Source organism: Bombus bifarius, unplaced genomic scaffold (genome assembly GCF_011952205.1).
Source record: "Bombus bifarius isolate JDL3187 unplaced genomic scaffold, Bbif_JDL3187 scf7180000007977, whole genome shotgun sequence".
Lineage (NCBI taxonomy): Eukaryota > Metazoa > Arthropoda > Insecta > Hymenoptera > Apidae > Bombus > Bombus bifarius.
In genome coordinates this window covers 702,783-729,964 of record NW_022884362.1, presented here as the reverse complement: position 1 = coordinate 729,964, position 27,182 = coordinate 702,783, and the positions used below count along the sequence as shown (strand labels likewise).

At 37.7% G+C, this 27,182-nt stretch overlaps 1 protein-coding gene across 4 annotated transcripts; it reads right to left on the bottom strand.

The window, feature by feature from the left end:
* Positions 1–221: 221 nt before the first annotated feature.
* On the bottom strand, positions 222–27,182 carry LOC117204216 (nuclear hormone receptor FTZ-F1 beta). Of its 4 annotated transcripts, none has more exons than XM_033441415.1 (8): positions 26,601–27,181; positions 10,880–11,465; positions 9,358–9,791; positions 8,426–8,767; positions 6,672–7,353; positions 3,888–4,771; positions 2,009–2,302; positions 222–684 (listed from the first exon to the last, which is right to left on the bottom strand). In XM_033441415.1, the coding sequence occupies exons 2-7, from the start codon at positions 11,220–11,222 to the stop codon at positions 2,036–2,038; spliced, it is 2,952 nt and encodes a 983-aa protein (XP_033297306.1). In that variant the 5' UTR covers positions 11,223–11,465; positions 26,601–27,181; the 3' UTR covers positions 222–684; positions 2,009–2,035. The 4 variants fall into 4 exon arrangements, with proteins under 4 accessions (XP_033297306.1, XP_033297305.1, XP_033297307.1 ...); XM_033441414.1 differs by having other exon boundaries at positions 10,880–11,451; XM_033441416.1 differs by lacking the exon at positions 222–684 and adding an exon at positions 1,435–1,475 and having other exon boundaries at positions 10,880–11,451; positions 26,601–27,182.

Sequence of the window (27,182 nt, the reverse complement as noted above, 5' to 3'; positions counted from 1 at the left end):
AGACATCATTCTATGTCTTATTTTTAAGTAAGCGCAGAACAATACAAAATACTGGTTGTTTTATTATAATAATAATTATCAAGGTTAAAACTCTGTATTCGTCGTTTACTCGAACCTACCTAATAAAATTTAGCATTTTTATGCTATTTGATACCAACTCTCACTCTCTCTTGTGCTCTCTTTCACTCTCTCTTTCACTCTTCCTTTCCCTCTCTCTCTCTCTCTCTCTCTCTCTCTTTCTCTCTCTCTCTCTCTCTCAATCTTTCTATCTCTGTACATTGATATTAGCGTAAAAGTAAATGCTCTGCATCTCTGCTTCGATTATACTTTCAGTCTCTTTTGCATAGAAATATGCATGCTGAATATTTCGAGCATACCATAGGCCGCTTCGAAATTCGTTATGTTTCAAGGTGGAGTTGTATCATGCAACACCCCCGTGAAATTAATTTCAATTTTAAAAAAAAGAACAAAAACAAAAAAATATAGAGAAACGAAACATCATTTCTCGTTTGCTTTATGCATTAAACAGTGAACCTCTAATTAGTCTTACAAGAATGTAGTCCCTTCACCCAGAACTAATGTATCATGGACTGCAATGTTTATGGGTTTGTTTACATTTCTGCTACTCCTTGATTATTTAATACATCCGATTCCCTGAACTTATGCACCTCATAAGCGTGGAATCTGAAAAAATCGTTCAAGTTATATATAGTAAAAGATCTATTTTCCTAAATAGGTTTATATTTGCTATTACTTTAATCCTTTGCACTCCTATGTCGAGTGCGACTCGACATCAGTTTTTATCTCAGGAGCTGCTTCGTCGAGTCCCACTCGACATTCTTTTAGTCCCACATTTTTTTTGTGAAACGCGCGAAAGATATATCGTACACTTAAAAATTACAAAATACAACAATAGCGCGAATAAAACTGGTATTTAAGTGAATTTGTTTCTTCCTTTATTTCGTTAAATTGTCTTATTTTTTAGTCGAAGTAAATTTCAAATAAAACGCCTGAAAGCGTTGGGAGCTGCTGGTAACGAAATTGAAATAAAATTCGGAGTGCAAAGGATTAATAGTTTATACAATTTCTTAGCTATTTGTGATGGTACAATGTAACAAGAAAAAAAAAAGAAAAAAAAAAAAGAGAAAAGAAAAGTTAATCAGATAATAATCAGCAGTTTTGCAAGATCGGACAATGTATGACCATGTGTATGAACACAGAAATAGTGGTAACGTGGACAAATGGCCTAAGAAATATCGGATGAACGATAAACGATATTGCGAGAAAGTCTAAGTGCCGTTAGGCCAAAAGGGCCAGGGAATTGTTACTTGTCGGAGAGTCGAGTGGTGAAGAGTCGAGTTGGTGAGTGGTGAGTTGAGAGTCGAGTCGAAGAGTCGCGAGTTGAGAGTCGAGTTGTGAAGAGTCGAATTGTGAGAAATGGAGAGTTGAGTTGCCGAGTTGTTATGAGTTGTAAGCTATTAGTTGTGAGTTGTGAATTACCCATTTAGTCGTCTTAGTTATAGCACATTAGTGTATTTAGTTCACGTTAAATAACCATCGTTTCCTGTTTAATCCATTGCAAATAGATCTATATATCAATAAACTTATCATATAGGATAGAAATCATTGGAAACCCTAATTTCTAATATTTCTGAAAAAATAAAAAAGAAAGAAATAGAAATAATGTTACTGGTACACGTAATAAAATGGTTTAGAGGCGTGGAACAATGTGGCAATAAATATCAAACTTAATATTACGATAAAATAATCTAGAGGTTGATAACGATCGAATCGAAACATCCAAGTTTATAAGAGTTAAAAAAATTGATCAGATCGAGTAGACGACAATATTACTATTATAGATCTTCGACTATGACTGTTGTGACACTATGTGAGTTAAAACTTGCCCATATCTGTACTAGAGTGAACATTCTGTATATTAATTAAAGGATATACCATTTATACCATATATTATATATCGGTTTTATAAATTTAATAATCGACTTACGGCATTGTTCAATGTGGTAATAATAATTCAGTGATCTCCTCTCAACAATTCCATCAACAGATTAAACGAGCTGCCTTCTCCTTCAGCACGTTTAGCACTTAATAATTCCTTTCCCGCTTGGCATGTTCTTTGTAAATCTGGAATTCTCAATAATAATTCACCAAACTTAGCAGGCATTTCTGGGTACCTTGCGATTGTATATTGTTGCAATGCTTGTAAAGCCTTTTCTTGAGATGCTCTAACTTTTTCAGGTTCTTTCAGTTCACTCGTATCAGAGGTCAATAGTACTATTACCTATAAATAATAAAAACGAAACGTGTTAGTTTTATAATCAGTGTGTATTAGTATATTCGGTTATATCATAACACGTTTCTATTAACACTCCGAGGGCGGGCGGCCAAGGGGAAGGGGTTCGCGTCGGCCATTGCCTGTGTCTCCCCGGATCCCAATGTATGCTCGTATGAGAATTTAGCTTTTCATCGTTTGAATGGTTATTTTCTTATGTCTACGATACGAGTCATGATACGAGTGACAATAATCAATGATGGAATAAAAAAGAAGGCTACTGTAGGCAAATAAGGTTTATTACGATGCTGCACAATGCATACAAAGCGTTTTAATTTTTGTGTGTACGCTATATATATATATATATTATATATATTATATATTATATATATATATTATATATATATTACACACACACACACACACACACACACACACACACACACACACACACACACACACACACACACACACACACACACACACACACACACACACACACACACGTATAGATATATTTCCACAGTTATTACATTTTACTCTAGAGTTATCGTTATTTTCGAAACAGGTGTAACATCCTTTTCCTTTTCGAGTTGTTACAGAGTTTGTTTACCTTTGAATTGCGTAGAATGACGATCCGAATGGATCCAGACATCGCGTCGCCATCGGAGTGTTAAATTTATTTGAATAAGAAATTAAAAGTTGTAAAAATGAAGTTACAATGCCTAAAGTAGAATATTAGTTGCTTTTTCTTTTTTTGATACGATAAAATGAAACATATGAAATAAATTAGTTTTTTATCTTCTAAATTAACAGTGATTTAAGTTTAAGATGAGCCCGATTATAGAAAAGTAGCAGTATCTGTTAAAAACATCAATTCATATAGCAAATCTTCGTATAAACTTTTCACAGCTAACTAAACAGCTTGAAAATTTTAAGCGATTAAAGAACAAGATTGTATAGTACGGTTACTCCTTTTTTGTTTTTCTGTAAAGCACGTTTTCTGTAAAAGCAGTAAAATTCACTTTTGAGCAGAATATCGTGTTTTACCGTAATTTTCCAGCAAATCGTGTAAAATATCAGGTAAAATATTCGAAACCATTCGAAGGCCGGAGAAACTGACGTATTACGTCTCTTCATATTCTGGCATATAGCTATTTATATAGTTATGTTTCTTCGTAGTTGGCCAATATACCTATCATTACATCAAGTACGAGAATATATTTTTCCTTAATATAATACCGATTTGTTCAGTCAGACTATTATAAAATCTACTTATTATTAGGTTTCTATGCGAGTGACAAGGTATTTATATTAAAGTGATCGAAAGGAAAGAGCGAAAGAAAAATAGGAACAAGTTTATTAACAATTTTCAAATTTAATTCCTAATTCTTCTTATTATTTATTTATTTATTAATTTATTATTATTTATTGGCAAATTTTCAGAAAGAAAGTCTGATTCGAAAGATTCTTATTGCTACTGCTTTCAATTTATTTTTCACAAGTAATCATGCTCTCTGTCTATTAATGTCACTGTTAAAACATTTGTTAATAAAAAGCTCAGAGAATAAGTAAACGAAGGAAAAGTAATTACCTTCATCGCCACGTATTCGTACTGATCTACTCGGAGCCTTCTCAAATTGTTAGTAAATGCAAGCATCCTCTCGATGCAGGTCGCTAAGCCAAGCTGCCTAGCTTGTTCCAGTGTAATCGACTTACCGAGAGACACTCTAATTTCACCGGGAGTGCTCATACTGCGAAAGCAGCATGAGAAGAGCAGTAGCTCGCACCAAGAATTAATCAACAGACAGATCTGATCATCGATCGAAATGTTTTTAAACAACGGCAAACTCTTGCACCACTTCACTATTTTGTAGAGTCGATGATCAGCGATATTGCAGAGGTTCGACAGAAAATCAGGATGTTGAGTTGGATTGCAATTCGTATTGTTGATTTGAGAACTGTTACCAACGGATGCAGCGTGTTGTTCGTTACCAACATTAGAAACATTGGAGCATGATCTGTTGTCTCTTCTATTACTAGCATTACCATTTCCTGTAGTTCTATTGGAGGAACACTCAATACCTGAACCCGTGTCGTTCTCTATTCCAGATCCTCCGTTGCTTCTAACACTCAATAACATCGAATCGTTGTTTCTAGTAAGATTCGTTCCTGCGTTTTGAATCCCAGTCATACGATCGTTATCATTGTAATGCCACAAGTGCTCTACGTCCATGATATCCTGTAGAAGTTGCGGTACCACTTGCATCTTATGGGAGTGATTCGAATGGTGCCTTGCCGGATAGTGATGTTCGTTACCAGCTGGAGCTGGACTACAATTTCCTCCGGTAGCTAATTTGTCGCTGGACATGTTACTTGCAGGACTACCGACAAAATTTGGTGGAAAGGTATATGTACATTGATAGGTGCTTCTGCCACCCCTGGTGCGATCCTCCCTAATCGCCTCGAGCTTCATACCTATCAATAATCAGAATTACACAATTCTCATAATTTTGTAAAATAAGTAGTAGCAATTTGTATGTTTGATAATTTACGTTTCTTCTAAAATTTAGTTTTAATATTAATAATTCTTATACGTCGTTTAAGATGTTTAAATCTATAAATTATAAAAGCGTACAAGTATAAGCAAACTGCCGAGTACAGGAGTATCTCGTTTCTCGATACCGCAATAGGTAATCCAATTCGTAACAACGCTCCACGGTCAAACAAATCATACGCAAACGCCATGAGGCACGAATCCTTGCTTACCAAGGACCGCAAGCTATAATATCACTGTACAAGTAATAGGACCCAAAGCAATAAGATTTATATTAAGGATTTCGAATGGTAAAATTTGCATATACACTTGGACGAGAGAGAGAGAGAGAGAGAGAGAGAGGGAGAATTTGCTAACACTAAGAAAAGCCTAAAAGACTCGCGTCTATGAAACAGTAAGTATGACAGTAACTATGAAACAGTAGAAACAAACGAATCAGTATCGAGACAAATCTTAAATCAAATCACTAATCCACTTCGATACGAGCGATGAATCTGTCAGTGGATCAATGGATCTAACAATATGCAGCACAACATTAGCCGAACACACAAACACACGAACACACGATACTTGAAAGAGATTCTAGCAACAGTAACTATTATCCATCCTTCTTTTCGATTAAAACAGATTATGAAACGAAAACGTCTCGCGTTATTCAGATGAAAACAAATGATAGCGGTTCCACGCGAAGCTCGTCGATATCCATTTCTTTGTGAATTTCAAAATGGAAAATATCTCGGAATAACTAAAGATTTCATCCCAGGCCCTGAAAACACACCCATCTGAAACGAATCATCTCTTCAAGACTTTCAATTATATGGATCCACAGAATCTTGCCCAACAATCGGAGGAAAGCGATCGTTGTAGCGATTTTTAAATCAAATAAAAATAATAAGCATAAACCAGAAAGCTATCGTACAAACGCAACAGCGCTGGCCAACACTATGTGCGAGTTTTTAGAAAGGATAATCAACGAAAGAGTAGCACAAAAGCAACACGAACTTGAACGATACCGTTCAAGTCTACACACCTTTAGATTATCATTGAGGGAAACGCGCGTGACGCATAGGCATTGAAAGAGCGCACGATACGATATGCAAGTCGATCTACAAGTGTCGTAAATACTCTTGTCGATCGAAAAATCAATGAACACAGCCTTTATAACAAATTTCCTGGCAAATCGATCTATCCAAGTCGCAGCTAAAAGAATGCTTTTAGTCAGTCGTCCGCATCGCGCTGTTTTCGATTCCTATCAACGACGACATCTCTTACCAACGGCCTGACGCTCACTTGCGATAGAAAAAATCTCGTCACCGTTAACGGAACACTCGGAGACATTCGTCGACTAACTTTAGAATTGGTCGAAGAAAGAATCAGATCCGAAATTCTGTATCCTATCCTGAATAATATCCTATAATAATTTATCCTGTTCGCTTGGAAACGCAACTGTCAAACGCCTCCAAGGCTACACAGAGGCTATGAAGCACAGAGGTAAATTATGTAAATAACATAAAACAAGGATTATACAAGTATGCGATGCGACGTAAAACGTAGAAGAACAAGAATATCGTTTAAAATGCCTGGAAATCTCGGATTGCACTTTTCCACGTTTAACGTTGTAAGATCTTTGTTTCAAATAATCTTATTGATCCTAAGCTTGATCCGAAACTAACCCTGATCCGGATCGGTTGTTGCTTTATCGAAATGATTCTACAATTAAAAGACGCGTGACTCGATTATCTCAAATAATCGGAAATCTATCAGTTATCCAGCGAAAACCAGTCGACGAATAAACATGACAACAACTTTCACTCGTCTTACCCATACTGAGGCACTTCTCGAATCTGCAGGCGGGGCATTTTTTCCTGGTAACAACGGTGACTGGACAGCCCGCGCCTCTAAGGCACACATAATTCTTTCGATTCTGGACGGTGCGTTTGAAAAATCCCTTGCACGACTCGCACGAGAATATTCCATAATGAAAACCACTGATCTTATCCCCGCAAATTGGGCACGGGGTATTAATTAGTTGCTGCCTCGTGGATATACCAGACGGTGCCGAGGGTATTCTACAGTCTTCCTGATCGTCTGTAGCAACGTGTCCTTCTGGAGATAGCTCGGAACCCGGTGCAGAGGAAGCGTAGTGATGAGTAATGGCGGAAGAAGCGGTTGCTGGCAGATGAAGCGGGCTTCCTTGAGCAACTTGATGCTGGTGATGTTGCGGATGTCTCGGTTGCTGGACGGGCGAGTGTGTGGGTGGGCTGAGAGAGCCGTAGCTGTAGCAGCTGCTCGAGGCGTCCGAATTGTTTCTCGAGAGGGAGTGTGACAACGAGAGCGACAACGAGGAAGTGGAATTGTTGAAACTGTGTCGCGACAAGGATAGCGACGAAGATGGAACTGGACTTGCCGCGCCCAGGGGGGAGTGGCGAGCTGCGTGAGGACTTTGCGTCGGGGAGCTGAATACGCTGTATGCGGAATGAATGGCCGAGTCCGGTGACGGCACCTGAAAAGTTTTCAAGGTGTCAGGAGGCGTGGTAATGGTATTTTTATCGTTTCTATTTAATCGCGTGTATAGGATCTTGGTTGCTTAACGCCTGTTAACCGTGTTATTATTTTCTAATACGAGTAAGTACAGCTTGTAAATACAACTTGTGTTAGATTTTATAATCTACGTTACATACTATTTTATAATTTACAAGTTTTTCCTAAAATACAGTTTCAATATGAACATTTTTTGCAGAGAACTTTTTTTGCAGTATCCTTTATAAATTTATCAATTTCAAATACCTATGTCTAAACATTAACGCAATTGTATATTTTAGTATTCAACTATACTATCGTAAATCGGCTTTGTGCGTTAAAGGATTTATTGGAAAATTGGAACAAGTGCCGAGACTGATAACGTGATTTTAACGATAAAATATGAAAGCGAGAAACGAAAAGAACAAGTGTATTACGAGACGCGTGTATATCTTGCAACAACGACGAACGAATATTTTTAACGAACGAATATCTTGTAAATTTTATACGCTTGTATTTTCAGATCCGTTTCAAGTTTTACTAATATACTAAGCAGAGTGATCGCGTCTCGTTACAGTGCTAACGAGATTTCAAAATGTTTGCTGTATATATACGCAAAAGGTGCCTAGGAATGTTGCAACGTCGAATACTTTTACGAATAATAATTCGAGAAAGCTATCACAAACATGTACACTTACAAATGCTTTATTACGATAGAACGTAATAAGGGATGTTATAGGAAAGAACGGGTTGACTTTTCGTTCGGATATAACGATAACGTAAATATCAATTTCAAGCGAATCGGCAAGTAACGCGTTACGCGTTGCATGAATTTGCATTTTCTTAATTAATCGCTATTTCACTATTTTACGAGAAATAGGACAGTAGAAAGTGGAATAGCTGACTTTGTCCGTTCTATTATCAATTATATTATCTGGTGGCTGTTCCGACGAACGTAACGTTTGTACGCTCATACTGGATGTATGTACACTGGAACGACGAATTTCAAAATCGATACACGGATAACATTAAAGAAACACGCTGGTTTGTATTACCTGCGATCTCGTGTGGCTATGCTTTGTTAAATGGTGTCTAGGATTCAACACTGGACTGTGATTCGGTGTCGAACTATTGTAACCACCAAGTAATTTTCCTACGAGAAGAGGCAAATCGTTTTGTTGTGTCTGTTCAAGATTCTCAATGTTGCGCTGTTGTTGCTGTTGTTGTATTTGCTGGCCGTGATTCAGAGGTAATCCGGTGTCGTGAAAAGAGCCAAACGTGAAGCCTGGGTTGGACTGAAAATCTGGCTCTGGTTTTATGGGAAATTTTTGTTCCATTGGCCCGGGACTCGCGCCACATACTTGAACACCCTCCATCGACGTGTCCTCGTGTGTATCCTGTGATAAAATAAATAGTTTCGTTTATAAAAATGCCCATACCAAAGACGCGTTTCATTTAGGGAAATGACGAAAAACTCAGTTAGGTGGAAGCCTGGTATTTCTACGCTTCTCAAAGTACTCTACCCTTAGATATACCCTTAGATTTATAGATAAATACGAACGTGTCCAAAAGTATTTTTTTCGAAAAAAAAGAAAGATTTTTTCAATTAAACGGAAACTCGTAGAGAGTGGAAATTTAGCTGGACCACGTTGGAACCTGCTTGGCACGCACTCGGGCCTATCATTAGCCTATCATTAGCCTATCGTTAACCTATCCTTAACCTACCTATTTAACCTACATATTTAACTGGATTTCATCGTAAATCGTTCTTATTATCATTCCGAACTAAATATTATAACGAGTAGGTACTCTAAGGTAAGGTTACCTTACCTAACGAGTAGTATTACCGTAGTAAGAAACTTTTTTTTTTAAAAAAAAAAAGAGCTGTAGTCTAGCGATTATTAGGCTATTCTTATATGCTGGCTTTCAAATGGTTTAACTTTACCGAGTGCCTAGAAAATAATAGCAAGTTACTTAGGGCACGTACTTGATTTGTAATCGTATTGGAAGACATTTCTTGATCGGATAGTTCTCCCTCCCACGACATGGGCCTCTCCGGTTGTTGCTGAGACGCGTCGCTTCCATCGTAACAACCGTTTCCATCCTCGACCTCTTCATCGCCGATTTTCTCCCCGCTTTGACTCTGACTACCAGACACGTCTCGCTTCTTCTTCGTACGCAAATTCACCCCTCGGAAGTCGATTTTGCTTATCTCAATGTCGCTATCCTCCGCGTCATCATCCGCCGTGCTCTGGTCAAGGATGTTCACTCCGATGCCGATACTCTGTGTGCCGGTGCTACTGCCTATCCCCGTGGTAGACACAACGTTCGCGTTTCCACATCCCAGTATGGAGCCACAGCTCGACACCACCGATACCGTCACGCCATTCTGCCCGCCAAGATACTTGCATATACCCTTGCCTGAAAATCCCATCAGACAGTTTCGTTAGATTTAACAGTTTCATCACGGCTAATAAATTTCCTGCTAAAAATACCGCTATCATTGGCTATAGCGTAAGCTACAAGATAGAAAAGAATTTCGTTAGGCAAAATTATAGCATTTCCGATCCGGTGTACGACGATCCTCGCCCAAACATCGTCTCTGTATTTTCCATTCAACAACTGAGAGACCAAAAATTCTTTCTCTCTTACACGCCGATCGATGGATCTTTCTATCTGTTCTCTATAAAACAGGCGAAATTAAGATCCAAGTATCTGGCTTATATAGCTTAGATATCTAACTATACCAACAGCCTATCGCAAGATTCTCGTTCTACTAAGCATTTTCTGGTATAGCGGATACCATATATATACAGTAGATATCCCAATAAACGTACAAATTTTATATTTTTTCTTTCGATGATTCTTAGATAATCTCTATCTTAGATAATACGATAATGTACGACTTGGATCAGTTATCTCAGCAAGTAGTAGAGATAACTCCGTGACAATTTCGTACTCGTTATATATTGTCCGTGGCGATATTGTACCAGCCTCGTACAGTCTCTACTTCGCTAATTTTCCATTACTTTTCGTCGAACAATTTGAAATACTTTGAAATAATTTGGAATACTATTATTATTCCACCTAACACGATATATGCTTACTTCCGTTAATATTCCGATTAAAATGGAATAACTTTTTTCACGAGTTAGAAGGATTAGTTTAGCGGATTTCCTGTTAAACAACAGGAAATTGAAATAATTAAACGTACGTAGTGGTATTCATACATTCTGTTAGGTTAAACACCGATATTCTTAATATAATATTAATTATATAACTGGCGAATACGAAATATTTCTATGATAACTGTTCGAACATAGTACTAGGACGAGCTACCGCATATACAGTGTTTTCAAGCTATTTTGCAATTTGGTTAGGCGATAGCGCGTTATACCGCGTGATCCGTTCTGCCGTACTACCCTCTTTGATCGCGCAACAAGCGTGACAAGTGTTTTAGAAGAAATTCAAGTATCAATAGAAAACTATATTCTATAGTAAAGGATTACCATCGTGCATGTCCTGATTAGGGGGTACATTGATCGTCGTGACAGAGACGTTCTTTCCCGTTTCGGAGGAGCGGGCCGCGGTGATCGTGCAAGACGGTCCACCGCCAGGAGTGGAGGAACAGCAGCTGGTCGACGAAGTGGCCGATGTGGTGGTCGCCAGGGAGGACGTAGAGGTGGTGCAAGAGGCAGAGACGGAGGCGGAGTTGTCTGGAACGGTTGAACAAGTGGACGAGGAGGCAGCGGTGCAGGAGTTTGTCTTCCAGGACTGTGAGGTTGGCCACCAACCAGGACCCGGCCCTGGGCCCGGTCCAGGGCCCTCGCCGGGCCCGTTTTGCTCCGACATCCTCAGCTAGTTAATTCGTCACACGCTCGTGACGTGACTCGCAGTCTTTGGACAGTCGTGAAATTCTGCGGCATTCTGGGAACAACTTTTCTGCCTTCTCGAGCAACCAGCCTCTGCTGCTACTTCCAGATAATTTCTATTTTCTCTCACTCGGCGTCTATTAATCACGTTAGCGTGCGTTCGCACATCGAAGAACGACCGGTGCCTGCGTGCCTGCGTGCCTGCGTGCCTGCCAACAGAAAACTTCAACGATTATCAAATTACGATATATAAAGTGAGAATATCGATTGTGCGGTACCTATGTGTCTTTCTATCGTGTACAGGACATAACGCAACATCTCGCCTAAATACCCTAGTACCGACTACCAGCTGATTCCCATAGAAACAAATTTTCTTCGTTCCGTTAACATCCCGTTACTCGAGAAAATCGAGAATTTTTTAGGAAATATTACAAATTTAGCAAACGTAGAACTCGAACTTGCTTAATTTCGCGAATAATCAGAACCGTTTTACCGCTTTACCGTTTTACCGTTTTACCGTTTTACCGTTTTATCGTTTTACCGTTTTGCAATTGAAAATTCCAACGTTCACGGAAGAAGAAAGTCTTCTTAAAGGAGAGTGAAAGTGCGGCTGATTTAGCAACGGGATATCATTTTCGAAAAACTATGCGGTTATTAATATCAAAAATATCGTAAATAATAATATTTTTGTACTTGGATCCAAACATTTGAACGCGTTGGTCCGCGAAAGTAAGTAAGAAAAGCAACAAAACATATTTATGTCATGAAAAAATGACTTATTCTTCCATATAGTACATTTAATAAAACTAATGCAAGATATATTGTTATTTATATTATATTTATTTATAATATTAGATTTAATATAGACAAGCAAAATGCCGTGTAAATTGAACAAGAATTCAAAATAAATAAATATTCAGTAAGAGAATATCCCTGATATCCTCTACGGTAAAGTAAAGAGTAAATAAAGTAAGCATTTAAAAAGGCGTGATAGAAACATTAGGTTTAACTTAAGAGGAATGAAAAGTAGAAAATTATTACGGGAATGCACGATATTAGAAGCAAGAGTCAAATTTTAGAAAAGATACGAAGACGGTATAGAGGGAAATTGAACGAAAGAGGAGTAATTTTTACGAAGACGTCGAGAAACAAAGAAATTATTACGTCATTACGAGTATACAGTTTTTTCAAGTGTGAAGAAAGAGAAACGTTCGGTAGGAAAAAGAGTAATTCTTATCAAGATGATATCAAGTTTCATAGCGAGACGTCGCGTCCTAAGAAAGTGCATTCGAGTGTACGAAGAACGTTTACAGAGCGCGTCTGAGAAGCGATCGCACACATCCAAGTTCCGCTAGTGTGCACCGTGCACCGACGGCCGTCCCGCAAGGCCGGTCCACTTCCGGTCCCGCAGAACCACCGATCGACCTTCGCGCGGAAACATAAACGCGCTTCGTACTCGTATCTTTTGTTTGTAACTCGGCGATCATGCAACACGATATAATGCACCGAGCAAGGGAAAACAAAAATTATTATACGAAATTCCGTTCTTTGTCCGTTACAGAACGTGGATGCGCGTGATACTCTGGATGCGTCAATACCGTTAATTACGTATGTCCAGGCAACACGTTGCTACGTCTTTCAACAGACGCAAATTTATAATACGCTGATTTCTCGTGAAAAACGCTATCGCTTAAACGTTACCTCCAATTATCGATTCGTCGTTAATTCGTTCCAAATCGCTTAATCTTAATACCTACTAAAAACTACCATGGTTACTTTGTAAATCGAGTATTGTAAATCACAGTGACCAAATATTTATCCAAGATGCGAAGAAATTTGCGATATCGTTCAAACACACACACACACACACACACAAAAACGTATAATATATCTTTATACGAGATTATTTATTAATCAGATACGAAAGGAGAAAAAAACGTTGTTTCGGTTTTGTCATTTTCTACGGAAGATATTATCTTTAAATACAGTTTCAGAAAATATAGTTTTCGGACTGTGGCGGATAGAACGGACCGAATCGTACGATAAAAAGAAAATAATTTTCCTAAATTTCATATTACCGATAAATTTCGTATTACCTTATTTCTTTTGCAATTACCGTTCAGTCCTTGAACATATTCCAGAAATACTCATGATACAAGTCTTTTCTTTCCTTCGTAACGTAATATGCATCATATACCGTAAGAACTATTCGCTAAATGAAGCGAGAAAGCGAGAAAGCGACAAGAAACATTGTAAAACGTACTACGACCGACTATTTTTCTATTTAATTTTCTAGCTAATTTTCTATGCTTTTTATTAATTAATTAATAAATTTTCGCTCGCGCGTTGAATTTCGCATAAAGCTATGCGACTCGGGGGAAAATTTCATTTTATTTCTATATAAATTACCAATTTTATACATAATTTTGTTCGCATAAAATTTAATTCTATTTTCGTTACGTTACGTTACGTTACGTAAAGTTAGATTATACACTTGAAATCTCAAGTATACGATCTTGTATATATTTTTCATACTACTAACTTGTGACTCGTAAAGTTTTTAAAAACATCTGTTCGACGAACGGACGACATTGCTTCGTACAGCGGTAACTACTAGGATATCGTGGAAGAGTGGAAATTTTGGTGTAACCAACGAGCGGGAGAACGGGAAGAATTAAACCGTAGGAAAATGAAGCGTCACGCGGCTATATCGGCCTCTTCTCGGATGTTCGCAAAGGCCACGACGATGGTAGTTACAACTATGGCTGCGACGCCGACGGTAAGGTCAAGGCCCTCTGCAACCGCCCTACCCAACTCCCATGCAGCTTCGTGGTCACGTGACGCGACTCAAGGTCTTTTCTCCCTACTTTAACCACGCCATCCACCACGATGCACCAGGATTGCACTTTTTTTCGTATATTTGGACGAACGCAGTCTCATAACGTTTTACCTTTATCGAGAACTTGAGAAAACGTTCTCGTTCCTGTCACTCTCTCTCTCTCTCTCTCTCTCTCTCTCTCTATTTTCCAGCCTATTTTCCAAGTTCTCCGTTTCGCTTCTATCTTCGAAACTTGTCCTTTGTCCCAACACTCTACGTACAATGTTCATATATTTTTCTTCTAATATAAATTTTTCTTTTATTAGCGAAGCGAATATAGCGATATAGAAGAATATAGCGAAGACTTTGTATAATAAAACGCAACGAACCAACGAGAACGGGTATATATTTTATCAGATATATCATACGTATTACGCATATTATCGATATGGTATCGGATATCGTATAGTTTCGATTCGTAAATATCGATATATATATATCAAGATATAAGAATGGCAGTTAATTAGTCAAGTGGTTAAAACACGTCGTTTTTTACCTTAGTCCGATTATTTGCGTACATGTTTTTATTTGGCGACGAAGAATTATTATTCTCTCACGGAATGGACAATTTTTCATTCGGGTGTGTCTTTTCGGGGGTATTTTGGGTCGCTAAAGCCGTAAACGAGGATCGCTGTTCACGGAAATGGACGGTTATGAAAATTCGGCCTTACGAACGTTTGGCGGAAAAAGATGCCAACTGCAGAACCGCCAACACCGTGATCATACAGAGAGGTAAACGGTAAGCAGCAGAAGGAGCGACGATACAGTCAACGCCACCGTTTCACATGTCAATTTTGCCGCTTAGCGTCCTTAGCCAGCCGCCTCGTTCTAATCGAATATTTTATACGGTAAAAGCGGTATAATATTATTAACAGTACTACTATTTCACTTGCAGATTGATTTTCCGTACGCAATTATTTATAAATCCTTGATACAAGTTATCGTTACGTTGCACAGTATCGCACAATTTACCATTCTACTGGAAAAATGATCCTTGAAAAATGTTTCGTATAGTTACGCATTCCTCAAAAACCATCCGTATATGTACATGTATTTTATGTGTACAGTGTACAGTGTACAGTGTACAGTGTATAGACATACAAACGATGCAAATTTTCCTATGTGATAATTAATAAAAGGAAATAAAATTATTTTTATATATAACTATATACTTCGATATACCATAAAATCCTTGAATTTTGAATTTAACGTTATTTATAACTGGACGATAGTAAGTAAACGATAGTAAAAGCTTTAGTAAAAAAAAGTAACTTTAATACGTTCAAGTGGAACGAATAACATTGCTGAATCGTCCTATAGCGTAATTACGACGTTCATATTTCATCTACGGTTGTAAATATACAAAGATTCGTTATCGATCGAGTGTATCGATTATCAGTATTCCACAGGTACCTACTCCGTTCTCTTTATGCGAATTATAAACGTGTATTAAAAAGTACGTTAGTTTCTCGAACTCTGCCGATTCACTTGTCCATTTGGTAATAGAATAAAGCTTTGGAAAAAAAGTAAGCTTCTGGCTATACTTTCTGTCGGTAATTTGAAAAATTCATCGGTGTTTTTATATCCGAGAATCGATTTTCGATTACAGGGCAAACAAAATTTTGCCCCTAATCGGCACGATTATGTAATCGTAGCACGATCGACAAGGGTCTGTATGATTCGCGATGAACGAATAGAAACGATAATAAAAGGGAATAAATCGATAATACAAAAGATAATATTTCTTTTCATACAACGCTTCGTTCGCCATAAAATCGAATTTGAAAATATAAAAAGTGGAAATTGGGAAAAGTTAGGAAATCGCATAATTACGGTATTTTCGATTTGCTTATCGATCGATGTTAGGTTCATGCCTAGATAAAAGATACGAGGATGGCAGGTGACGCGGAAGAGGGATCGATGACCTTAAGAGTACACGACGCCGGCTCTATTTCGAGCGGGTCGTACATATGTATATACCGTAGGCCCCGATTAAGATTCAGAATGACCATGAAAGAAGCAAGTACGACGAGCCACGTTTGTTTTCCTATTACGTTAGTCTTGTCAATGCTGATAATACGCGGGCCAAGTAAGACGTTATCGTTGAGCACATCCACCGTTCGTTCCACGTCCAGACTTTTCGTTAGAGATTATCGTTAACGTTTCGCGTCGTTTTAACGTTACGCTGCAGAATGATTTTCATAACTTACAGAATGACGCAAAGACAGTGTCGGACTAAAGCTTCCGCAGGCCTCCTTCGTAGAAACATTCTTTAAATGGTCTTTGAAATATAAACAAAAATGTTTAGTTTAGTTTTCCCTCAAATGTATCTTTTTAAAGGGTAAATTTAAAAAAAAGGTAAAGAAAAAAGGGTTACAACCTCCTCCCGTACCTCTTCTCTTAATCGACGCTGGCGCGAACAAAAGTTAATTTACGTTCGAGCGACTGAAACGCGTCTTCTTTCGTAAATGCTACGTTACTTACTATTAACATTTGCAACAAATGCAACTTATTATTAACATTGATTCTCTTATAATCGTTAAAAACTATCGGATTAATTGGTTGGGTCCAAGAGACAAATTTTAATTACCAAAAAAAACGCCATGTTTCGCGGAAATGCGTATCGGCGACGTAATATCTCCCTCTCTAAACGGACATCAAAGAAGGATATACGTGCGCAACGAGTTACAAAGTGCATAAATCAAACAAACTGTCAAACTCAAATTTATATAAAACGAACGAATGCGTTGGTCCCGTGAACAAAAATGAATAAAAAAATTAGTACGCTTCTTTAAGCAAATGTCGGTACAAACGGTATCGCACAATGCAATCCTTTGTAATCCTATGTAATCCTTTTTCTAATTCACCTACGTATTTTTCTGTTACGTCAAAATAACAAAATATCGGCGTATCTAAATTAAAGTTACTTTATCAGATTGTATGGTAAAGTTACCGAGAAGAGACTTACTACGAGAGAATCGCTAGACTCGGTTGATAGCAAACAACATTTTATAAATTTATAGCCTAGTCGATATTTGAGTCGATAGTTTAGAGAGAAACTAACATTTATATTTAAAATTATAGCAGACGTTTTAACAATCGAAGTATTTAATAATGAATACGATAGAAGAATTAAATACGATAGAAGAAACACTTTTACTCAACTTAGAAAGTACACGCTAAAGCTGCGAGCAAGGAGAAACATGCGAGCGAGTCGAAAAATTTCATACGATCGATTGTCTTGCTGCTTCTACCGAACGATAACGTGCGATAATTGCACGTTTACAAAGACTGTACGTTACACAATGAGCATACTAAGGTATTTCATAGAAGCTTTCCTTGCAATCGCGTTCCACGTAAGTACAAAAAGTACTGGATTCGACGTGGAATCTCTCTGCCCCCTCTCTGTGTTTCACTTGCAAGGTAGGCGCGGGTTTTCCTTTCACCCGGGCCAGTCAGCTCGAGTAGGCCTAACTGCATATACATACGTGCACGATTAATATCTCGTTGAACGCGCATACGTTCCTACGTAACAACTTCACAGGAATATTTTCCATGGCTGCGCGCTTATGAACGCGCCTTCTAACCTTAATCGCATATACCTTTTTCTCGTTTTCTCGTTTTCTCGTTTTCTCGTTTCTTCTTTTTCCTCTTTTCTCTTATTTTACCCATTCTCAGCATTCTCCGATTTCTCCTTTTACTTACGGACGACGATTAATCGAAATCGAAATCGAAATACCAAACAAATTTCAAAATACTTGCTACAATCAAGATTTTTATAATTAATATATTATCGGCGTTGTACAGCGCTAAAGATAAAACTGTTATCCGCGATCGAGCCAAAATGTAACATATTCGATAGGATTTATCTTTCACAGCTAAAGATCATTTTAAGAAAAATTATAATCAACGTGAATTTCAAATACGTTGCTTTCGCGATCGATCTTGTATTACGATATATTCTACGATAGTTGATCGGCGAGCGATCGAAAGCGGTGGAAAAAAATAAAAACGTTCTAGATAAGACGACCAAGGTTACATAAAAATACGAACAATGCCCATTTTTCATTTGCTGGATACGACACTTTATACGAGGTTATATGTACATGCATGCCGATCGAGGATACTCAGCGGTCTGGTCTGAGTGTCAATTAAAATTATTATAGCCGGTCGAGAAGAATTTTTCAGCAGCATCGGGAAACCGGTTCGCTTTGGCATCGGCTGCAATAGCCAGCTACCGTCGTCTCGTGTAAGTACAGTACCGCATTTTGTTTTCGCCTGGCTCAACGAGATCGCGTCCAATTGGTTTCGCGCTTCGGAAAAATTCACACCGCCGATGCCGATAGAAAACGATCGGTAGCGGCGCCTAATAGCTTAGTTAGATCGCCTTCCCATGATTCCCATTATATACAGATAGCGTAACATTCGCAGCCTCTACCCTATTGTTGTATGATTTATTTAAAAGGAAAATCCGATGTATATATAAAATATATATAGGGTGTGGCAAGACGCGAGTTACAACTGGACAAAAAAGTTATTTCATATAGAAATAAGTAAATGTAAATCATAATATTTCGATTCGCAATTTTCTTTTCCAGGTTATATCACGCGTCCTGTAAAATCCTGTCAAATGCTGTCAAATGCTGTCAGGTGCTGTCAAATGCTGTCAAATGCTGTCAAATGCTGTCAAATGCTGTCAGATGCTGTCAAATGCTGTCAAATGCTGTCAAATGCTGTCAAATGCTGTCAAATGTTGTCAAATGCTGTCAAATGTTGGCAAATCCTGTCAAATGTTGTCAAATGTTGTCAAATGTTGGCAAATCCTGTCAAATGTTGGCAAATCCTGTCAAATGTTGGCAAATCCTGTCAAATGTTGTCAAATGCTGTCAAATGCTGTCAAATGCTGTCAAATGCTGTCAAATGTTGTCAAATGCTGTCAAATGTTGGCAAATCCTGTCAAATGTTGTCAAATGTTGTCAAATGTTGGCAAATCCTGTCAAATGTTGTCAAATGCTGTCAAATGCTGTCAAATGCTGTCAAATGATGTCAAATGCTGTCAAATGTTGTCAAATGCTGTCAAATGTTGGCAAATCCTGTCAAATGTTGTCAAATGCTGTCAAATGCTGTCAAATGCTGTCAAATCCTGTCCAATCCTGTCAAGTCCTGTCAACCTAACCCCAAAATAAATAAAAACTAATTATATCGTCGCGTATCTTACGTTTCTACTGGAACGTAAAGGAATGTTGCGTTTCTGCGTTACTTTCCCCTCGACTTGTCCACATCACCGCCTAATTGCATTTACAGTCGCGTGTCTGCTGAATCAAAAATACAGATTTATTATCCTGCATATTTCCAAACGCATCGTTCATCGTCATATAGATGAGATCGAAGAATTGTCCTCCAGAACCCCTTGGGGTTAGGTTGACTAATTTAAAAAATCATTCAGGCTAATTTATTTTCACCAAAAACATTTAAATGCTAATAGCAAATTGGCAATGGGAAACGAACAGATTTAAAAGGGATTCGTATTAACGATCATCGTGTGCAACCGAAGCACGTTCGTATTTAACGCTTCTCTGTTGGCAATATTTATAATACACGGGGCGGTAAGTTTACAATCGTCGTAAGTCGATTGGATAAGAAAGTAGATGAGCGGAGGAAAAAGTGTAGCTAGCAATAAGTACGCGACATGCTCGAAAAACTTACTTTGTGAAAACAAATAGGAGGAAGAAAAGAGGAAGATTGCCGTCGAGTAGCAACAAATGATCGAGGTGCGGTCGGGCCAGTAAGTACGTCGGGAAAGGTTCATCAATATTCATAAGTCTCACTAGGCCTATCCGCGTCTCAAGGATCCAGGGAGTTTCCAGTACACGCTCCTTCTCCCTATCTCTATTTTTCTCTTTTTCTCTTTTCATGTACGTGTCGTGTGCGACTACGTATACCCGACGAAAGCCATTCGCGCGACACGGATTTGTCTTCGTAATGCGCACATTGCACGTATGCGCGCATACCTATTCCCACTGCATAAACTGCATTCTATATCGACATTGTCATATCGCGTTACCGTTTTCATATCCCTGTGTGCGTCGGGGCAAACATATATTCGGATGTCTCCTTCTACCTCTGATAAAATCGCAAAATAAACAAAGACAAATACTCTGAAATATCAGCTGTGCTATATATTTGAATCTAAAGTATTTCACGCTTTCTCATCGTTCAAGTTAGCTGTATCTGGAATTACGTCGTTTTCACAAAAATATCGAATACCGTTTAAACAAACAGGGCCAAGATTAATTAAGAAATATTCGTTTCGATATTATATAGTATGTATATATTCTATATGTAAATAATATTCAGTTTTAATGAGAAAATTTTGCAAAACAACATTTCCATATTATAATAACGAACTTTAATCATATTTATTACGTTTTATTACGTTTTATTACGTTGACCAAACGGTAACGGCATTTGCAAATTTTTCTTCCAACTAGATTTCCAACTAGAAGGAAATTATTCAAATAATTAACTTTAAAACGTATGCATGCATGCGCAAAGACTAGATAATATGTAATATCGGTATTGTCAACAACTATTTTTCAGCCAAACAAAAGATAACTTTTCCATAATAATTTCAATATATTGACTCTTTATATTTGGATAATACGAATATAGATGTCTTTGTTTCTTATTTTTCTTTGTATTTCTATCGCTTTTTAAAACCAAACAAGTTATATCAGAAATCATTATTTACGAATTAGTTGTATTTAAATGTGCGTTGATAGGTGCGTTTAGAATGTATAATGGATAAGCTGTGTATCACAATAAGAGTCGAGTTGTTTTAAAAGTTTAACATATTCTTAATAACCTTAATTGTACAAGATGGCTTATAAACATTGACTTAATCTAAAATAAATATTTGACAATTTAATTTTTCTTCGAAATTCCATTCATTTACCATTTAATAATTATTTCAACATTTAATTTTGCATTTTAACATTTAATCTCTTTATAACAAAATGTTTGCTCACTCCTTTTTGATACTCGCCGAAAATACCTACCAAATTTTATCCAATCCTACGTTACGTTATAATTTTAAAAAACATTTTCTGTTAATGCCAATTTCTCTTTAACACAGTCTTTATAGCATTTACTTCGTTCGTTCGTTTACTTGTACGTGCATACATACGCGCATACGTATGTAGATCATATGTATTTGTACATATAGTCATGACAGTCCGTGTATGCGTACGCGTATTCGTATACGTATTGCACGTGTAATGTATACACATGTACAGTATATAGTTTGCGGTCGTGATAAGATCGAGAAGGAACTTGCGCAATCTCGAGTTGCGATTACCACTGTCGTGGACAGACCCGTCGCCGCCACTGTCGATAGATTTTACCTGTATCTTGTATTTTCTATTCTATTAACGGAGAAACTACTCGTTACCTTAAAACTTTAAGATATAGAGGTAGATACAAGAATCGTATGAAACTTCTTAATGAAAATGACTTTCGTAATGTTTCCAACGGTAACTCTACTTTTATCTTGCATTGCCATATTCTCAAGTCGGTGCTTAAAGGTTACGTTAACACGAGATACATACAACGAGGCTAGGCTATCTCTATCGCATGTATCGCGTAATAGTTGCCATTACATTTTTATTTTTTTCCCATCTATCTAGTATCCAGAATTTGAAGTTTCGAAGGAAGAAATTTTCATCGACCGAGTGTTTACAGAATATTTTTCTAGGTTAGGAAATACGTACCGTTCGTTCATTGCAAATCCGCGAGATGACCTCGAAAGTGATTTGCAGGCTTTGGAAGAGGCGATTGCAAAATCGGAATGTCTGATAGCAATACGCGTTTCCATGAAATTTCAGATACGCAGCGTGAAACATCGTGGATGAGCAACATTTGACAACTTATAGACTTTATTATTGGATTTCCTATATGATTTTACATTTAATCTGAACAATTGAAAATGCAAACGATACGATTAATACGATTGCTTTCAATTTACTAGTTCATTTCGCTAGACATTTATTCACATGTTACAAATTCCACGACTAATTTATTTTTCTTATTTTAAATTTTTAACATTTTTCTTATTTTCACATGTCACATGTAAATACATACATATATGTATATACGACAGAGGATTCGGCCGAATAACGTGATTAATAATAATTGATAATAACACGAGGCGATTCTTTATGCAGAAATAAGAAGGACATATAGAATACAAGTTTTCTTATGTGACGCTTCGTTCTCGAGAAAATCGGCTTTGAAAATTTGTCAATGATTCTATGCTCGAACGTGGCTAATTCCGAAATGGGCAGTAGTACGTAAACAACCGTAATTCCTGTAATCTTAGTAAAGCAATTATCTACCGTAGGTAGATATAAATATATAATAGATATATAAATAAATGCAGCGAATTTTTATCATTATTATTGGTAAATGTTCGCAAAACATGTCCATGATTCTTTGACATGTCGTCAAGGTCATCAACCCGAGCAGTGTTACAAAGCTTTTGTTCGAGTGTCGCCGTTCGTTAAAAACTTATTATTTAAAAAATGTTTAAACGAAAGTACATCATTTTTCGCACATTATTTACATTGAAATACAAGCTGATTCTTGATTAACTTAAAATTCGATTTGCATCACTGTTATCATATATATGATAAAGTATAATATTATTATATTCAATTATAATAATCAATGTATGTATGTATATATGTATATTGATCCTACTGTATCGAAATATCAAATAATTGTAATATAAACTTTTCAATGTGACAATAACTTTTTAACAAACGGCCACATCTAATTGAAATCTTCGCAACGCTTTACTCAGGTTAACGACCTTGTATTATTTTTCAAAAATGACAAGCGACATGATAGATATAGAAGAAAGTATGTCGGTGCTAAAATTTGTATCAATAACGTCATTACTGATTGTGTTCGCTATTCTCACGTATACCGCTATAGGCTAACGCCCCATTCATTCGATCCCGTTTCCTTTTTTCTGTAACAGCCAGCCTCGAGTCAGTGATTTTCTTGTGTTCTTCTACTTCTTCTCCCTATTCTCTCAACCGTTTTCCTTTGTCTTTCTCAATTTAGTTCATTATTTCGATAAAGAATATCAGAAGAATGAATTTACTGTACGAATTCTTCTTAATTTATAATATATCGAAGATTGATTTAGCTTCAAGGAATAAATTAAAGCAAAAACAAAATACATCCAGCGTGCTCGTGTACATACTCAAAAATGATTGATTGTAATATGCGCAAGCCTCGATGTAATAAGGAAATACGATACAATACGATACGATACGATACGATACGATACGATACGATACGATACGATACGATACGATACGATACGATACGATAAGATACGATACAATACAATTTCAGTAAAGAATTATTAGCAACATACATCTTGTAGAACAGAAAGCATTATTAAATTGTTTGAGAAAGTTGTATAACTTTGATTGTATACCATATGTCGTAAGATGAACTCGTTTTCTAATTATTTTCTTTACTGCATATCTTAATGCACAACCTTATTTTACCCTTATCTTGCTATTACATTTATTTTGCTATTTTGCTATTTTGCTATTTTATTATTTTCCTATTGTCTATTCAATCTAACGTATTCGAACGTTATCCAACTACTAACCATTATGTGTATACGTCTATCTATTATTTATTGCACAAATCTTTACCTTTTCATCTAATTTACCTAGTTAATTAGCTACGCACTTTATCTTCGCACTGTCCTTCTTCTTCTTTTCCAATTTCTTCATCAGTCTACAGCCCTATTTTTACTCCTTTGTTCTTTATCTCTCCTATACTAAATATCTATATATGCTATTACTGATCCCTCTAATTGCCTATACTCTCTTGTCACGAACTCAAATAAATAAATAAATATATATATATGAACTAGCAAGAAACTATAAACTCTGGCATAACAAGATTATTGTACGCTATACACTATATATTAAATCGATTCGATTCAACGATAGTTTACATTTTCGAAATAATTCTTGTAAATGGAGTGTTTTATTAATTCGAGTAACTTCCCATTATAAAAACTTCATCGTGAAAGGGGGGAATGAGAAGTACTATAGTTTAGGTCGGAGGAAAGTAAAAAAGATCGATATTGAGATGAAAGAATCGTATAACCTAAACAGGACAGCTAATTATTCTTACATAATTTTTAGTCTACGTAACAGTGTAATTCTTGCATCGTTCTATATAGTTTTCATAATTCTGGTATATCAAAATACGATTTGCTAATAAATACAGAAATTCCATTAGCGAACATTAATTAAAATCCAATACGATCATAGAATGTCAGACTTTCGTTTCAAGTTCCTTGATCGAAGATAACTTGACTACGCGCTAGATTTCGCGTTCGACCTTCGATTTGATAACGTTAGGATAACATTTCGATGAGAATGCATTTATCACCTCACACGGAGCGATTAAACCGACTCACATAAGATTTCATACACGTGAAAAGTGATATCCTTATTAAAAGAAAAACGAAACACGACATACTAGTACTAATAAAAGCGTTCCACAAATAGATAAAACTAAAACTACTAAAAATATTGCTAGCACTCTACAAATAATTTCCCCCTATATTAAAACAATATTTACTTTTTTTTCTCTGCATTACTACAACCAAAAATTTAAATGAAAATGATTTAAATTAAATGATCTCTGCACATTTTTATTCGTTACTTATTCCACGACGATCCTTCTTTCCACATACAAGAATCTCCAACGTTCGAATTTTTCCAACGTTCGAAATTCTAATTTTTCTGTAGTAAACGCATAAAGACGTTAAACATCGATAACGACATAATATAAAGTGGATGCGTAGACAAGCACGGGCTGGAATTCGATAGCTCCGTTTCACATACAGAAGTCGCCAAATTGCATCATGAGATGGTGAATTCAAATTTCCATATCGATCTTTAAACACATAAAGGTGTCGAGCGTCGACGAGTCAACATAGTAGTTTCGTAGACGAGTTAGAGGTCGAACTGGAGCTCGATAACTCGTCTTCTTGGCTTAACGGATTCACTTAGAACACGAAACGTCCATATACAGCGCGTTGCGAGAGAAAGAAGTCAGCGTGCGCGCGCGCGCGCGCGATAGAAGAAAACCTTCAGCCACAAGAATCTCGCGTTAAGGAGCACTGATCCGCACTGTGCATCGTGTATTACCCCGGGGAGGTGGGGATAGAGGTGCAGAGTGCAAGAGGGGAGCGCAGAGGGGCTCAAGACCGGTCACGCCGTCATGCCAGAAAGCCTGCGCGCCGAAATATCATGACTGTTCAACTCGGTTAGCCTCTCTTGCTGCTCCGATTACTTCGCCCCGTTCGTAGACACGCGGCTATATCACGTTCTCGTTCTTCTGTCGCGGACGAAAGTCGCGGAATCATGAAAATTTTGTGTCAACAATTCCGTCCCATGGATTAATATACAGAGCGGAGTAAAAAGGGATAGAATTGTGATGTATAAAGTATAAAAGGGAAGGAGAGGCGGATAATCGACTCTAGGACAGGTGGTACAAACACGGAGGCTGACAGCTGATAGTTCGTGACTTTTGTATCGAGGGAAGTTACGAAACTCGTTACCACGAGAAAGGCTACGACACAGTCTCGCAGGAAAGAAACGGAACACGTCGGTGTGTGAGAGCGTGCGTGTCGAGTGCATTCGCGAGTGCATTCGCGGTCGAGAAAGAGAAAGAGGAAAAGGACGTGAAGAGACAAAAGGGAGAGACGGAGAGAGATAGATAGTTAGAGATAGGCAGACAGATAGATAGGTAGGTAGATACATAGATAGATAGATGGATGGATGGATGGATGGATGGATGGATGGATGGATAGATAGATAGATAGATAGATAGATAAATAGATAGATAGATAGATAGATAGATAGAAAGACAGATAGATAGATAGATAGATAGATAGATAGATAGATAGATAGATAGATAGATAGATAGATAGATAGATAGATAGATAGATAGATAGATAGAGAGAGAGAGAGAGAGAGAGAGAGAGAGAGAGAGAGAGAGAGAGAGAGAGTGAGAGAGAATGCGCGAAATCGGTAATCGATCGATCTGAGATCGAAATTCACTGCGTCGCTAGGATATCGTCCTACCAAAATTGCGGTGATGCCCTTAAAGCGATTTTAAATCGGCGAAAGAACACGTTTGTCAGGGAAAAAATAAGGCGAAATGCGAAATGAAGGGCGAGACGTGGAAGAAGGGTAGAGTAAAAGAGGAGAGAAGAAGAGACCGACGAAAGGAAAGGGGATAACGAGGAGAAGGAGGCGGGAGTCGAGGGGTCATCGGGAAACATAATCTCTGTACGCGCAACGTTCGAGTAACCGACCGAAGTAATTTTCGACTTTACCTTCACTTCCGATACACTTCCGCGTATCCTACACTTACCTTATGTTTCGTGCAACCCTACGATCGCGATGAAGATTGCCCGTAAGCGTTCGCGTTTGAAGCCAGCGTCTGAGATCACACAACACTCTTGACAGTTTTCCGCGATGATGTACGGCTCGGCTGGTATAGTTTTTTCGGCTAGCACACGAGGACAGACAGGCCAATAGATCACAACACTACTACCGACACTTTCGATACGCGACACTATGGTAGACGTACGATCGGGCGTCTTCGGACGAAGTAACAGGCAAGCGAAAGAGCTTGGCACACCTTCGCGTCACGTTACAACGAGCCACGGGCAGCTACAGCCACGGGCTACCTCGGACTCTCCGTCTCCGTCTCCGCTGTTGACTGGTGGCTACCTCGCACCACAAGCTCGTCTCGTACCTGTGTCTCTCTTTCTCTCTTTTTCTCTTTCTACGCTGGTGCTCCGAGCCAGCAGCCGGTAGTACAGTGCATTGCCACCAGATGGACGTGTGTATCAATGTACATAATGCATATAGCGAGCGATTCTACACGAAATTGATTTGAAACGATACTCGAGAAATGGACACCAAAGAAAAGAAATTTCAGAAATTGCTC